Raw genomic sequence first — 12,955 nt, forward strand, 5'->3', positions numbered from 1 at the left:
CCTTGGCTCCTCTCGCTCTGCCTCTGCCATGGAAGTTTGCCCTCTGCCATGTGCCGCTCTGCCTTGGAGCCAGCTGAGTATGGACTGAAACCTCCAGTAACTGTGAACTAAGTAACCCTTTCCTTCCTTCATTTTGAGCGTCAGGTATCTGTCCCAGCAACAAGAGAAGAGTAACTGAGACATTGGGAATACATTAAAGTTGAATTTGCATAGTCCTCTTGACTAGAGGTAACAACTTGAGCATTTACATTTAGCTTCTAATGCCTAAAAGAAATAATTCTGTATCCCTGCACTGAGGCCAGGCCCTGTGGGAACCGCACCTGGCTAGTGCATCTTTGCATTCTAAGTACCATCATCATGCCTTGCATGTTGTCAGTGCACAACAAATGATGTTTATTGAATAATGGAGCATGAAATATAGTAAATGGCCTCCATAACTAGAGTCATATATGTGTTTCTCCTTAGTGTCTCAAACCACCAAACGTGACTGGGCAATTTAGGAAAAGTAAAAGCATGAGTATGCCTCTTACCGTGACTGCTATTGGAAATGAAAACCCAGGCCAGGGAGTTGGCTCAGTAGAATAAGCGCTTGCCTGGCAAATGCAAGGTTCTGAGTTCAATCCCCGGTACTGCAAAAAAAAGAAAGAAATGAAAACCCATATTACTTCCAAATAAGAGAGCACTTCTGATCTCTTTCATTTCCAGTTTTTGTTGTTGTTGCTGGTGGTGCTATGTGTGTTAGTAGGAGTTAAACCCAAGTGTTCTCCACCATTGAAATGCATTCTCAACTCTGTTTGTTTGTTTATTTATTTATTTTTATTTTGAGACAGAATCTACTTAAGTTGCCCAGGATGGCCTCAAACTTGCAATCTTCCTGCCTCAACTTCCTGAGTATCTGTAATTGCATGCATACATCACCATATCCAGCTCATTTCTTTCCTTGAAAATAGAAACACCTCCCTATGAAGCACTCTGCTTTCTGAAAATAAAATCAGAGCAACCTGGACAAATTAGATCTGATTCAGATTAAAGCCTGAATTTTCAGTTCTAAGAGATTTTCAAGTTGATATTTTAAAACAGGACTCTGTGCATGTTTATCTGTGGACCCAGTAGCCTCAGAAAGCTACAAGCCACTGTGCCCACTAGTGTTTGTTGCATAACTCACCATCCCAAAATAAGGGACTTAAACAAAAGTCCATTGCTGTATGCCCTGTTCTTCTGATGAACCATCTGGCGTCAGCTTGTTCACCCACACTGGTTACAGGGAGCTCAGAGAATGACAGAAATACCAGACTCTTGATAAGTGCGAAGTGTCTGTGAAGCCCAAGTAGGTACTCACATGGTGTGGCTTCCCCTCCACTCTTGGCCAGAGCAGGTGGAGGGTAGAGTCATGGGGTGGGGGGGTATTCTGGGATGGGGCTGTTTGTGCAGCCTACAGTGGCAGCAAAGTATGGCAGGAAGGGTGGTGGGACATGCATTATATTCTCAGAGTTTTCCCTAGAGTTAGGAACCAGTATTTTAAAGGATTTCACTATTGAACAGTAAGGACAGAAATAATCACCATACTGCTTGGCGTGTAGCCATGGGACTCTTGATCCTTCTTGCTGAAGTTTACACCCTGTGTTGAACCATGAGGATAGATCTTGGTGCTGTTCCCAACCTGGAAAGTAATAACTCCCATGAGGTACATGACTCCACGTTTCTTTAGGATGAAGCACCGAAGAATTTAGTGGTTAAAGCAGCACCCTTTCCTGCCCTCTGTTTCCGCAGAGCAGCAGTGAGCACTGGCCCTGCCCTGCTCTTTCATGCATATGCTGTCAGCTACTGGTTGGTGAGGTGTCAGAATACCGCAGTGTGGACAGGAAGCTGGGCTGCTTCTCTGCCTAGCAGACTGGTCAGGGATTATCCTCAAGACTGCAGGAGTGCTCATGGAGAAGACTGAGGTGACAAATTCTCCATGGGGTCAGAGTGGGTCACAGAGCCCACCCCTGCTTCCCTGAGTGGGGCACAGACTCCAGGGAGTGGTGGGCTCTAGACATTTTGTAGTCTTTTGTGTCCGCCGTCTTTAAGAAACCCGTAATCATACTTCAATTTGAGGTGAAATGCTGTCTCCACTCGCAGCCTACCAGTGTGCAGCAGTAGTCCTCTGAACAGTAGGAGGAAACCACACTTGCATTTAAAACCACCTGGTTGGCCGGGGAGATGGCTCAGTGGAATAAGCACTTGCCTGGCAAGCACAAGGGCCTGAGTTCAATCCCTGGTTCCACCAAAAAAGCAAAACAAAAAACCCCCACCTGGTTTCCTTTCAGCATCCATTGATGGATTCTGCTTTACTCCCAATCTTTGTGCTCATGTTCATACTTAAAAAATGTAAATTCTGCTGATATTCTTTCCTGAAGACAGTGGTCAACATACATTCCTCTCCTAGCCCCTCTTGTTCTCTGTTCTGATCCAGCCGACGCTCAAGATGCTTTTTATTTTATTTTATTTTTTTGTGGAACTGGGGATTGAACAGTAGAATAAACCAGGCAAGCACTTATTCTACTGAGTTATATCCCTTTTCTGAACGGTGCTCTGATTCACTGTGTCGAGGAGGAGTCTTTAGGGGCTTCTCGGTTGCACCCTTCACTGTGGCATTGTGTGGTCTGGCCTCTGCTATCTTTCAAGCTGTTCCTTGGGCACATTTATCCAAGGTCAGCACTAGGGTTCTTTGTCCTGGTATGTGTGTGTGCGCGCGCGCAAATACTGCTGGCACCTAATGTCTTATGGCTGGCAGCCTCACTACAGAGTATTATTTTTCTGGGCCTTGGTAGTGTCCAGGCTTAGAAAGCTTCTGATCATTTCTGCTCCTGGCGCCTCTTTCTAGAAGGCTTTTCCTTTCAGGCTTCACATTGAAAATGCCTATCAGGGGCCTGGCCCTAGCTCAGTTCTTTAAGTGGCTGCTTCCACAGAGCTGTCAGCCTCAGGTGGTTGTAGTTCGATCCCCACAACCCTGCAGCCAGCCAAAAGTGCCCTGAAGGCATTTGAGGAGGAGAAAAAAAAAATGCCTATCACTCGTTGCCAAGTGTTCCTGGAAACAAGTCCTGGATGACCCAGCTCTGCGCATCACCTACCGCTGCCCAGGTCCGGGGATGTGCATCTAGCACCATTCCTTGTCCTTGCTCTTGCTGCGCCTACCTTCTGTGTTGGTTGAGTATTAGTGTATTAACTCTTTCACTGAACCAGGGCCCCCGTGTGGCCCGATCCTCTCTTCTCCTTGTTCTCCAGCACCTACTACGTGCTTCACACACAGCAGGTGTGTAAGAAATAAAGGCTAGGTGATGAGAAACGTGTATCTTTCCGTGTCCTTAGATAGAATTAAGCCTATCAACACTTTCCTTAATGAGTTCAGTTTTGAAAACAGTCCAATAAGTGAAATCCAAGATTTTGTTTTTGATAATTCAGGCCAATACGTATAAGAATTTATTATACAATGCAACTAATTACTTGTGCTTATTTCTGCAGTTGTTTAGTGAAAAAATTAGTGGTGCCGAAGGAACGAAGCTCGATGATGAATTTCTGGACATGGAAAGGGTAAGAGAACATTTTAATATGTAAACTGAATTAGAAATTGTCTTTGTAAAGATTTTTTTTGGTTAGTAACTGTTTGCAATACTTGACAATGACATGTTGACCTACCAGTCAGCCTTCGAAGTTGGCCTGTGGCGATGCTGAAAAGGGCATCAGAGTGGAAAGCAGTGATGCTGACAGATGGGCGTGGGTTGTGTGACCCAGAAGGCAATCTTTGCTGAGCTCAAGTCCAGTCGGACCCTCCCTTGAACTCCTCCAGGGCAGGGGCCTGAGGAAGGAAGTGGGATGTGGCTGACGGGTTCCCTCTAGTGGCCAGAATTCACAATGCACAAAAGATGGGCCTCTTGTTACTGGTAGGCCACAGTGACCGCGGTTAGCTGTGGTGGAGAGTCGAAGTGTGTTTCTGGGAGAGTAACTTTCAGATCTGTAACAGCTGATTGACTGTGTGAATGGTGCAGTCTCTGGTCCCGCATAGCGAGTAGCTTTGTCCTGGTTTTGCAGTCAGAGAAGCAGCGCAAGCTTGTGTCTGTCCTTTCCCAGCTAGAGAGCAGAGGGGTGAGGAGTTTCCTGTTTGCATCCCGTGGCAGTTCTGAGAACCATGGAGAGTATTAATGTATTTGAAACAACTAGGATGATGTGACCAGCTTGGCACAGGAGCAAGTCTAACACGCTCCAGGGCAAGCCTGTAGCATCCCTGTCTCTCCCAGGGTAAGAGTAATTACCAGCCCACTCAGCTTCCAGCCCCTTTGCCTTCATTCTCTTATCTTTTCAATTTTTCAATTTTTATTTATGTGTTTTTTTGTTGTACAGGAGATTGAAAACAGGGCCCTCACACTGAGCTATAATCCCAGCCTTTGTTAGTTTTTATTTTGAGAAAGGATCTCACTATGTCACAATATTGTCCCCACTGGATTCAACTTGCTATCCTCCTGTCTCAGCCTCTTGGAGTGCTGGGATCACAGGCACCTGGCTTTGTTTTAGACTTTTGAAAGGAGGCCCACTTCTAATGATGAAACTTCCCAGATGAGAGAAGGAAGTGCAGTAAGGCTAGGATGGGGCAGGTTGGGCTGGATTGAAGTCCAGCCCCAGGCAGTGTCTTGAAGCTCATTGTCTTCAGTGCCCGAGGAGTGCTCAGCTTTCCAGATGAGGAGTTTAAGGAATGTGAGTGCCTTGAATTCTGGGAAGATGATAGAATAGTGAGTAGCAGAGAAGGCACTTTTCCAGGATTTGGTGTCCGGATGCTGGCATATAGCAACACAGGGAAGAGAAAGAGGAGGGAAGTGGGTCGCTGGGGCCCAGGAAAGATCTGATGTGAGAGTTGAAGCCTGTGGGAAGAGCAAGGAGAGAATTTTGATGAAGAAGAAGGAGGTGGCCAACAGCACTCTTTCTCTGAGCTTGGACTTACTGTGTTGGAGGGGAAGTTTGAACTGGGAGAGAGACTGTGAATGCTGGTGACCCCAGAAGCCTCCATGGAGAAACGCCTCAGTGGAGCAGAGCGGTGGATGCAGCAGATTGCAGGGGCCGGCGAGTGATTCAGGTTCAGATGTCCCCCAAGAAAGGGGGCTTGGCCAGTGGACTTCTTAGAGTGGGGGCAACTGAATTCAGAACCCAGAACCGCTTCAGACTGGCTTCACCTAGTGGCTCCCAGTGTCAGGGTGAGGCTGCAGAGTTCAAGCCGCACGAGGTCAGGGAGCCGAGTTCAAATGAGCAGGAGGCACATGAGTGTTACAGGCTGAACAGATTGCGTACCAGCCACCACAGTGCCAGAAAACAGCTTAAACTTCATCGGAACCAAAGGTGCAGGTTGTTGGGGTTATCCACCGCCTTGCCATAAAGCTACTGCTGGCTTGCTGAGATTAATTAACATAGATCTGCCATCAGTCTGCCCACATTGTCTACCAGGGACAGCAGAGACATGTCTTAAAGTGGACATTTGTTTTTTTCTTCTTTTTTTCTTTCTTTTCTTTTTATTTTATTTTGTTTTTTGATTTTTTGTTCTTTTTATGATTGTAAACATGCTTTCTATTATGTTGTTTTTGTTGTTCAGTTCTATTCTTATTTTTATTTCTTCCTTCTATCTTTCCCTCCTGTCTTCACTAGTTTTCCAAACTTGCATAATCTTTCTTTGTCCTCCAGTCTTGCTTCTAATCTCTTCCCTTTCTTGTTTCTCTAATTTTTCCACTAACCTGTCTTAAGTTTTCTTCCTTAAGTGTAAACTCATCTTGTTTGTTTTAGATTTTGTTTTATAACTACAAAAGATCTGTCTAGTTCATACAGTTAAAAGTGGGGAATTGATAGGTACCACAGTTTATCATTTTCTGTGCATGTTTGATGCTACTATTATTGCTGATTGCAGTGTTTTAGCCAAGGTGACATAATTGTGCTTATCAGTTGTTATTTCTGCCTTACCAAGACTAAAGTTGTCTAGGAGTCAAAAGTACTATGGGCTAGTGCCAAAGAACCAGGGCCTGGGCCAAGTAGGCAGCAACTTCTCATCCCCCATAAATTGAAGGAGCAGGATCCTGCAACAGTCCGAAAACTCAAAAACATCTGGAAGACATCTCTGAGAGCTAATCATTTCCTAAAGGTTCTAAATACCAGCAATAAATCTATTCACAGTAAGAAACTTACAAACATCAACCCAGGAATTAAACAAAAAAAGAAAATGAGAAGACACTTAACCAAGATGCAACCCCAGAATTCTAGCTCACCAAAGTTCAACAGGGGAAAATGAAGTAGAATGATTCTAAAGCCACCCACCTGGACTCTGTGGAATGGAAACAGCAGCAGTAACAAAGCAATGAGGCTCTAGAAGAAAATTAACTAGGAATATTTTCTCAGATAACTACTGAGATCATGACTATAGCAAAAAACATGTTTAATGACTCTAGAACAGATACAGATTTTTTTAAAAAGAAGAGCTTAGGGAAATAATGGAAAAAATATGAATGCCCAACATAAGAAAGAAACAGAATCCTTGAAATAGGTTTAAACAGATATCCGGGACATTAAAAGTCTCATTGAAGGGGCTGGGGAGATAGCCCAGTGGAATAAGCACTTGCCTGGCAAGTGAAAGGACCTGAGTTCAATCCCTGGTTCCACCAAAAAAAAAAAAAAAGTCTTCATTGAAAGTATACACAGCAGAATGCACTGATATGAGAACAGAATCTCAGATAAAGAAGATGGGATCGCGGTTAGTAACCATGAAAAGAAAGATTTCTTAAATATATGAAGGAACTATGAAAAATAAATCTATCTTCTACTAGATAATACAAGTAAAAATAATATAAGATTGATTGAAGTTGATGAAAAAGCAAGATTTAATGCAAAGTTATAAAAAACTTGTTCACGGAAGTAATGGCAGCAGACTTCCTAAGCATGGAAAAAGAATTTGACATGTAGAGAAACAAGGCATATAGAACTACAAATAACCATGATAAAAAACAACAACACCCATACATCTACAGCAAGGCATATGTTAGTTAAGATTTCAAAAATTCAACACAAGAACAGAACATTAAAAGCTGTTAGGAAACAGAAATGATCTACAAAAGAAAGCCCATCAGAATCACAGCAGTATTCTTAATACACTCAAGTTAAGGTGAGCTTGGAGCGAAGTAGTTCAAACCCTACTAGAAAACAACTTCCAACCCAGATTGGTGCACCCAACAAAACTATCTTTTTTTTTTTTTTTGGAAGTATTGGTCATTTATTTATACTTGAAGAATCCCATTGTTTCCACTTTTGCCTTTCTCTTCTACTTTTACCACATTCTTCTACTTTTATTTTTTTTTATTTTTTATTTTTTTATTTTCAAAATTTTATTGATAAACATAAAGCAATGAGATAGTTTCAAATCAAATCGAAAGTACTGTTTCAACAAATAATACACTGCATATATTCTTCTTAGTGGTTAATTGCTGTACAACATGCAGACTTGTGATCCTACTTACAAACACCATTAGAACAAATCATTCTATTCATTAAGAGAATGCAACTATATACCTATCCCAACCACTTTGAATACACAGATACAAAATGGACATTCATAGTTATATCCCAATTTTTTTAAGTTCCGTTGTTGAATATTATAGGTGTGTAAACTCAGCAAAATATTCTAAAAGAGTCCAGTAGCCCATAATAGCATTGGGTCTTCTGTTTAACTGGCAATGTCAGAAATTATTGACCTGAGTCCCCCACAGCTCACCATAACAACATGGCTTTACTTCCTATATTTCGTCTTCATACTTTTCTACTGGATGGTTAAGACCAAGGTAAAGCAGGACCTGTGCAACAAGAGTTGTAGCTTTTGGGTCTGAGAAGGTCAGTGAAATGCCCTCAGGATTTATCCTGAGATCCTGTACCTCAGATTGTAGAACCTTTGTCAGTGTCAGCCATGTGGATGAGTCATGGCCATTGCTTGGCCAATGTGTTCTCTGTGAAAGCCTGAGAGAGTGTCTTCTCCCCATGTGACTCTCCTTAGGCACCCTCTACGTCATCGATCACTTTCCTCTTTGGCCCCATAATCTTCTTGATCAGAAAATTTGGGACACTACTGGGGTACATGACGTTACAGTACAAGTTCTCATATGTCCTGAGTCTTAATTGACCTTAGAAGGCTAGGGCCAAAATGTTGGCTTTCCTTGTAGCCCTCCTTTTTCTCTAATTTTGGTCTGCAAACTTAGGTTGTTAACCATCCAGAAGACAAGCCTATTGTTTTTATCAAATGATTTAGGCTATGAAGCTTAACCTCACTATCTCACTGCATTTCAAACATATTAGGCATAATAAGGAACAGGTATTTTTCATCAAGTTTTGATATGTTGAACTTTAAGTCCCTACATAATATGATAAAAAACATTTAAAAACTATCTTTCAGAATTGGTGGAGAAATAAGATACTTCCATGACAAAGAATACATGAGAAAATTCATGAATACCAAATCACCACTTCAAAATGTTCTGAAGGTCATTCAGCAAGAGATAATGAAGACTAAAACCCCATGAGCCATAATAGATGGAATCCAACAGGCAAGGCAAACAATTAGAGGGGAGAGGGAACCAACAACAGGAAAATTATGAAGGATAAGTCAGTAAATACCAGTTATAACCATCAATGTAGATGGTCTTGATTCAAAAATCAAAAGAAAGATTGGCAGAATAGATCAATAAGCAAGAACCAATAATATGCTGCCTAATAAAACATTTGATTCAAAGAGAAATTTAAAAATTGCAGGTCAAAAGGTGAAAAACAATACTCTATGAGATAGGAGCCTAGACAAAAGCAGGGGCAGTCCTCTATTTGCAGACAAATTGAATTTCAAGCCAAGTCTGATTAAAAGATATATAGATGGCTATTATATCCTTGTAAAGGGAACAATCCAAGCAGAAGAGTTGTAAATATATATATCCCAATTACATAAAACAAATATTAATGAACAGAAAAAATCAAATAAGCACTAAAACACTCGTAATGCGGGACCTCAATATCCTACTGTCACAATACATCAACTAGACAAAAAATCAACAATGAAATATCAGAAATGAACCAAACTTTTGAATAAATCAACTGCATAGATGCCTACAGAGTGTTCTACTCCAGAATATCATAATACACATTTTTCCAGCTACACATGGGATGTTTTTCCAAAATAGAGCACATACTAGCTAGTAGGACATGGTTAAGTAAATGCAAAGGAATTGAAATTTTCTCATGCATAATATCAGACAAGGGGCTGGGGAGATGGCTCAGTAGAATAAGTGCTTCCCTGGCAAGCATACGGGTCTGAGTTCAATCCCCAGTTCCACAAAAAAAAAGTATCAGACAATATTACAATGAAATTGTAAATTAATGGTAAAATAAAGAACTTCATAAATGAGAACTTCATAAATACATGAAATTAAATTATACTCTCCTGAATAACCAATGAGTCACAGATGAAATTAAAGAAGAAATTAGACAATTTGTAGAATTAAACCATAATGCTAGCACAACATAATGCAACTCATGGGACACAATTAAAGCAGTCTTATGAGGGAAATTTATAGTGGTGAATATCCATATCAGAAAAACAGTGAGCTCGAATAAACAACCTAATGTTGAACCTCAAGCTTCTAGGAAAAGAGAAAGTAAAGTCCAAAGCTCATTAAAGGGAGGAAATTATAAAGATCAAAGAAGAAATTAATGCAATAGAGACTAAGAAAACAATACAAAGAATCAATAAATTGAAGAGTTGGATCTTTGAAAGGTTAAAATCAACAAACCCTTAGTTAACCTTATGAAAAAAAGGAGAGGAAAGACTCAAATCTATGTAATTAGGAATGAAAGGGGAAACAACCGATCCTACAGCAACCTAGAAGATTAATGTCTACTTTGAGAACTTGTATTCTTTTTTTTTTTTTTAAATTTATGTATTTGGTAAAGGTCTCACTATGCAGCTTGGACTTATAGTGATCCTCCTGTTTTCAGTCTCCCCAGCACTGGGATTACAGGCATGTGCCACCATGCCAGACTCTGTTGCTGGCTCAGCACGCCTGAGGGCAGGGCCAGTGTGGCATGTGTTACCAGGGATCAAACCCTGGTCTCTGCACTTGCCTAAGCAGGTGCTTAGTCCACTGAGCTATCTCACTGGCTCTGACAACCCGTATTCTAATAAGATGAAAAATCTGAAGAAATACACAGATTCCTGCATACCTATGAACTACTATAGCTGAATCAAGAAGATATAAAATTTTAAATAAACCAATATTATTTAATGAAATTGAAGATGTGAAAATAAATAAATAAATGAATAACCTGACAACAGAGTAAAGCCCAGGCCCCAGAGTAAACCCCATTCACTGATGAATTCTACAGGAAATTTAGAGAAGACCTAATGTCTGTACTTCTCAGATTCTTTATTTAGATTGAAAGAGAAGCAAAACTCCCAAATTCATTCCTGAAAACAAGCAAAGCCAGAGAAGGATCCAACCAGAAAGAGAACTACAGGCCAGTCTCCCTAAATAACGTAGACACAAAAATTAATAAGATATTGGCAAACATAATACAACAAATCATATAGAAGATTATACACCATGACCAAATAAGATTCATTCTAAGGGTGCAGGGATGATCCAACATAGTCAAAGAAATAAATGTAATACATCATATTAACAAAGCCAAGGACCAAAACCATATGATTATCTCAAGTGCCGAAAAAGCATTTGCCAAAGTCGAACACCTAGTCATGATAAAAACTCTAGAAAAAATTGGAATAGATAATCTTTACCTCAACTTGACAAAATCCATCTATGACCAACCAATAGCCAACATCATATTAAATGAACAAAACTGAAGGATGCTCACCATTTCCATTTAATGTAGATCTGGAAACATTAGCCAGATCAATTAGAAAAAAAAAATGGATAAGGATAGGAAAGGAAGAAGTTAAATTATCTTTGTTTGCAGATGACATGATACTCTACATAGGAGACCCCCAAAACTCCACCAAAATAGTTCTAGTTTTAATAACCTGATTCAGCAGCATAGCTGTATACAAAGTCAACATGCAAAAATCGATAGCCTTCCTATATATGAATGACAGACTCACTGAGAGAGAAATTAGGGGAACACTACTTATAGCAATAGCATCCAGAAAAATAAAATACCTAGGACTCAATCTAATGAAGAAAGTAAAAGACTTTTATATTGAAAACTACAGTACTCTGAAAAAGGAAATTGAAGAGGATATCAGAAAATAGAAATTTATCCCTTGTTCACAACATAGTGAAAATGGCCATACTTCCAAAATGGTTATATGGATTTAATGCAATCTCAATAAAAATTCCAACAGCATATCCACAAAAACAGAGAGAACAGTTCTAAAATTCCTCTGATCTAGAGTAGCAAAAGCAATTAGGGGAAACCAGGTAGGGCAGGGGGCACCGTAGTCCCTGACTTGAAATACTACAAAGCTACTTTGATTAAGAACAGCATGCTCCTGGCAAAAACAAAACAAAAACAAACAAACAAAAAAACAGACCTGAGGCTCAATGCAACAAATTGGAAGATACAGAAACTATTCCATCTGTGCTCATAATCAATCACGTTATCTTTGACAAAGAGGCCAAACACCTTCACTGGAAAAAAGAAAGCCTCTTTAATAAATGGTGTTGGAAAAATGGCTTTCCATATTCCCAAGATTAAAACTAGACCCATATCTTTCACCATGCACTAAACTAAAAACCAAATGAACCAAAAATGCTAAAATTCAAATAGAAACACTTGAAGACATTGGTGTAGGCAAAGACTTTATGAACAAACCCTGGACTGCAAGGGAGAAGTATCACAAAAAATCAACTGGTATCTCATATTATTAAAAAGCTTTTGCACCTCAAAAGATAGCCCAAAGGATGGGAAAATGTTGCCACTTGTTCTTGAGATAAAAGATGACATTCTGGAATATATTAAAAACTAAAAAAAAAAAAAAAAGCAGACCTCCCTAAATTAAAAGACCTAATTTTTAAAAAAAGCATCTGAAATGAATAGACACTTCTCAGAGGAAGAAGTAGAAAGGGCAAATAAATACGTGAAAAACTGTTCAACATCATTGGTCATTCAAGAAATGCAAATTAAAACAACACTGAGATTCCATATCATTCCAGAAAGAATGGCTAGTTATTAGCAAGAAGCCAACCACCAACAAATGCTGGCAGAGCTATGGAGCAAATGAACCCTTCTACACTGTTGGTGTCAACGTAGACTGGTAAACTACCGTGGAAATCAGTGTTTAGATGGTTTTTTTGGAAGATAATCCAAATTATTTATTTTTGTTTGCTTGACTGCTTGTCTTTTTTTTTTTTTTTTTGTGGTACCAGGGATTGAATTTAGGACCTTGCACTTGCCAGGCAGGTGCTTATTCTACTGAGCTACCCGCACCCCCACCTAGTGCTTAGATTTCTGAAGAACTTAATTACTAAGATCCATTCAATGCAACTATTCGCCATTTTGTTGTCTTTCTGAAAGAATTAAAAGCATCAAGATATATATGCACACCCATGTTTATAGCAGCACAGTTTCTATTAGCTACATCTTAGAAAAAGCCCAAATGTCTATCAGCTGATAAATGGATAAAGAAGATGTTATTTTTGAAACAATGGAGTACTTCTGTGCCATACAGAAGGATACGCTTGAGACGTTTCTAGCTAAATGTGTGCACTTCAAGACCATACTCTTAAATAAGTTGGACCCACATAGGTAAATATCATATTTTTTCTGGTATAAGAAACCTAAAGCAGGGCTGGGGAGATGGCTCAGTGGAATAAGCACTTGCCTGGCAAGTGCAGGGGCCTGAGTTCAAAAAAAAACTTGGGCCCCAGTTCTGCCAAAAAAAGAAAAAGACAAAAAA

The 12,955-nt window shown here is 40.0% G+C and overlaps 1 protein-coding gene across 1 annotated transcript in view; it reads left to right on the forward strand.

Annotated features, from left to right (window-relative positions):
* Window positions 1-12,955, forward strand: part of Sh3gl3 (SH3 domain containing GRB2 like 3, endophilin A3) — a 160,510-nt gene that overhangs the window by 87,788 nt on the left and 59,767 nt on the right. The window contains exon 2 of the mRNA XM_012513814.2: window positions 3,505-3,573. Within this exon, the coding sequence (XP_012369268.2) occupies window positions 3,505-3,573 (69 nt within the window). The remainder of the gene's footprint in view (window positions 1-3,504; window positions 3,574-12,955) is intronic.

This window comes from Octodon degus, unplaced genomic scaffold (genome assembly GCF_000260255.1).
Source record: "Octodon degus isolate 3935 unplaced genomic scaffold, OctDeg1.0 scaffold00002, whole genome shotgun sequence".
Lineage (NCBI taxonomy): Eukaryota > Metazoa > Chordata > Mammalia > Rodentia > Octodontidae > Octodon > Octodon degus.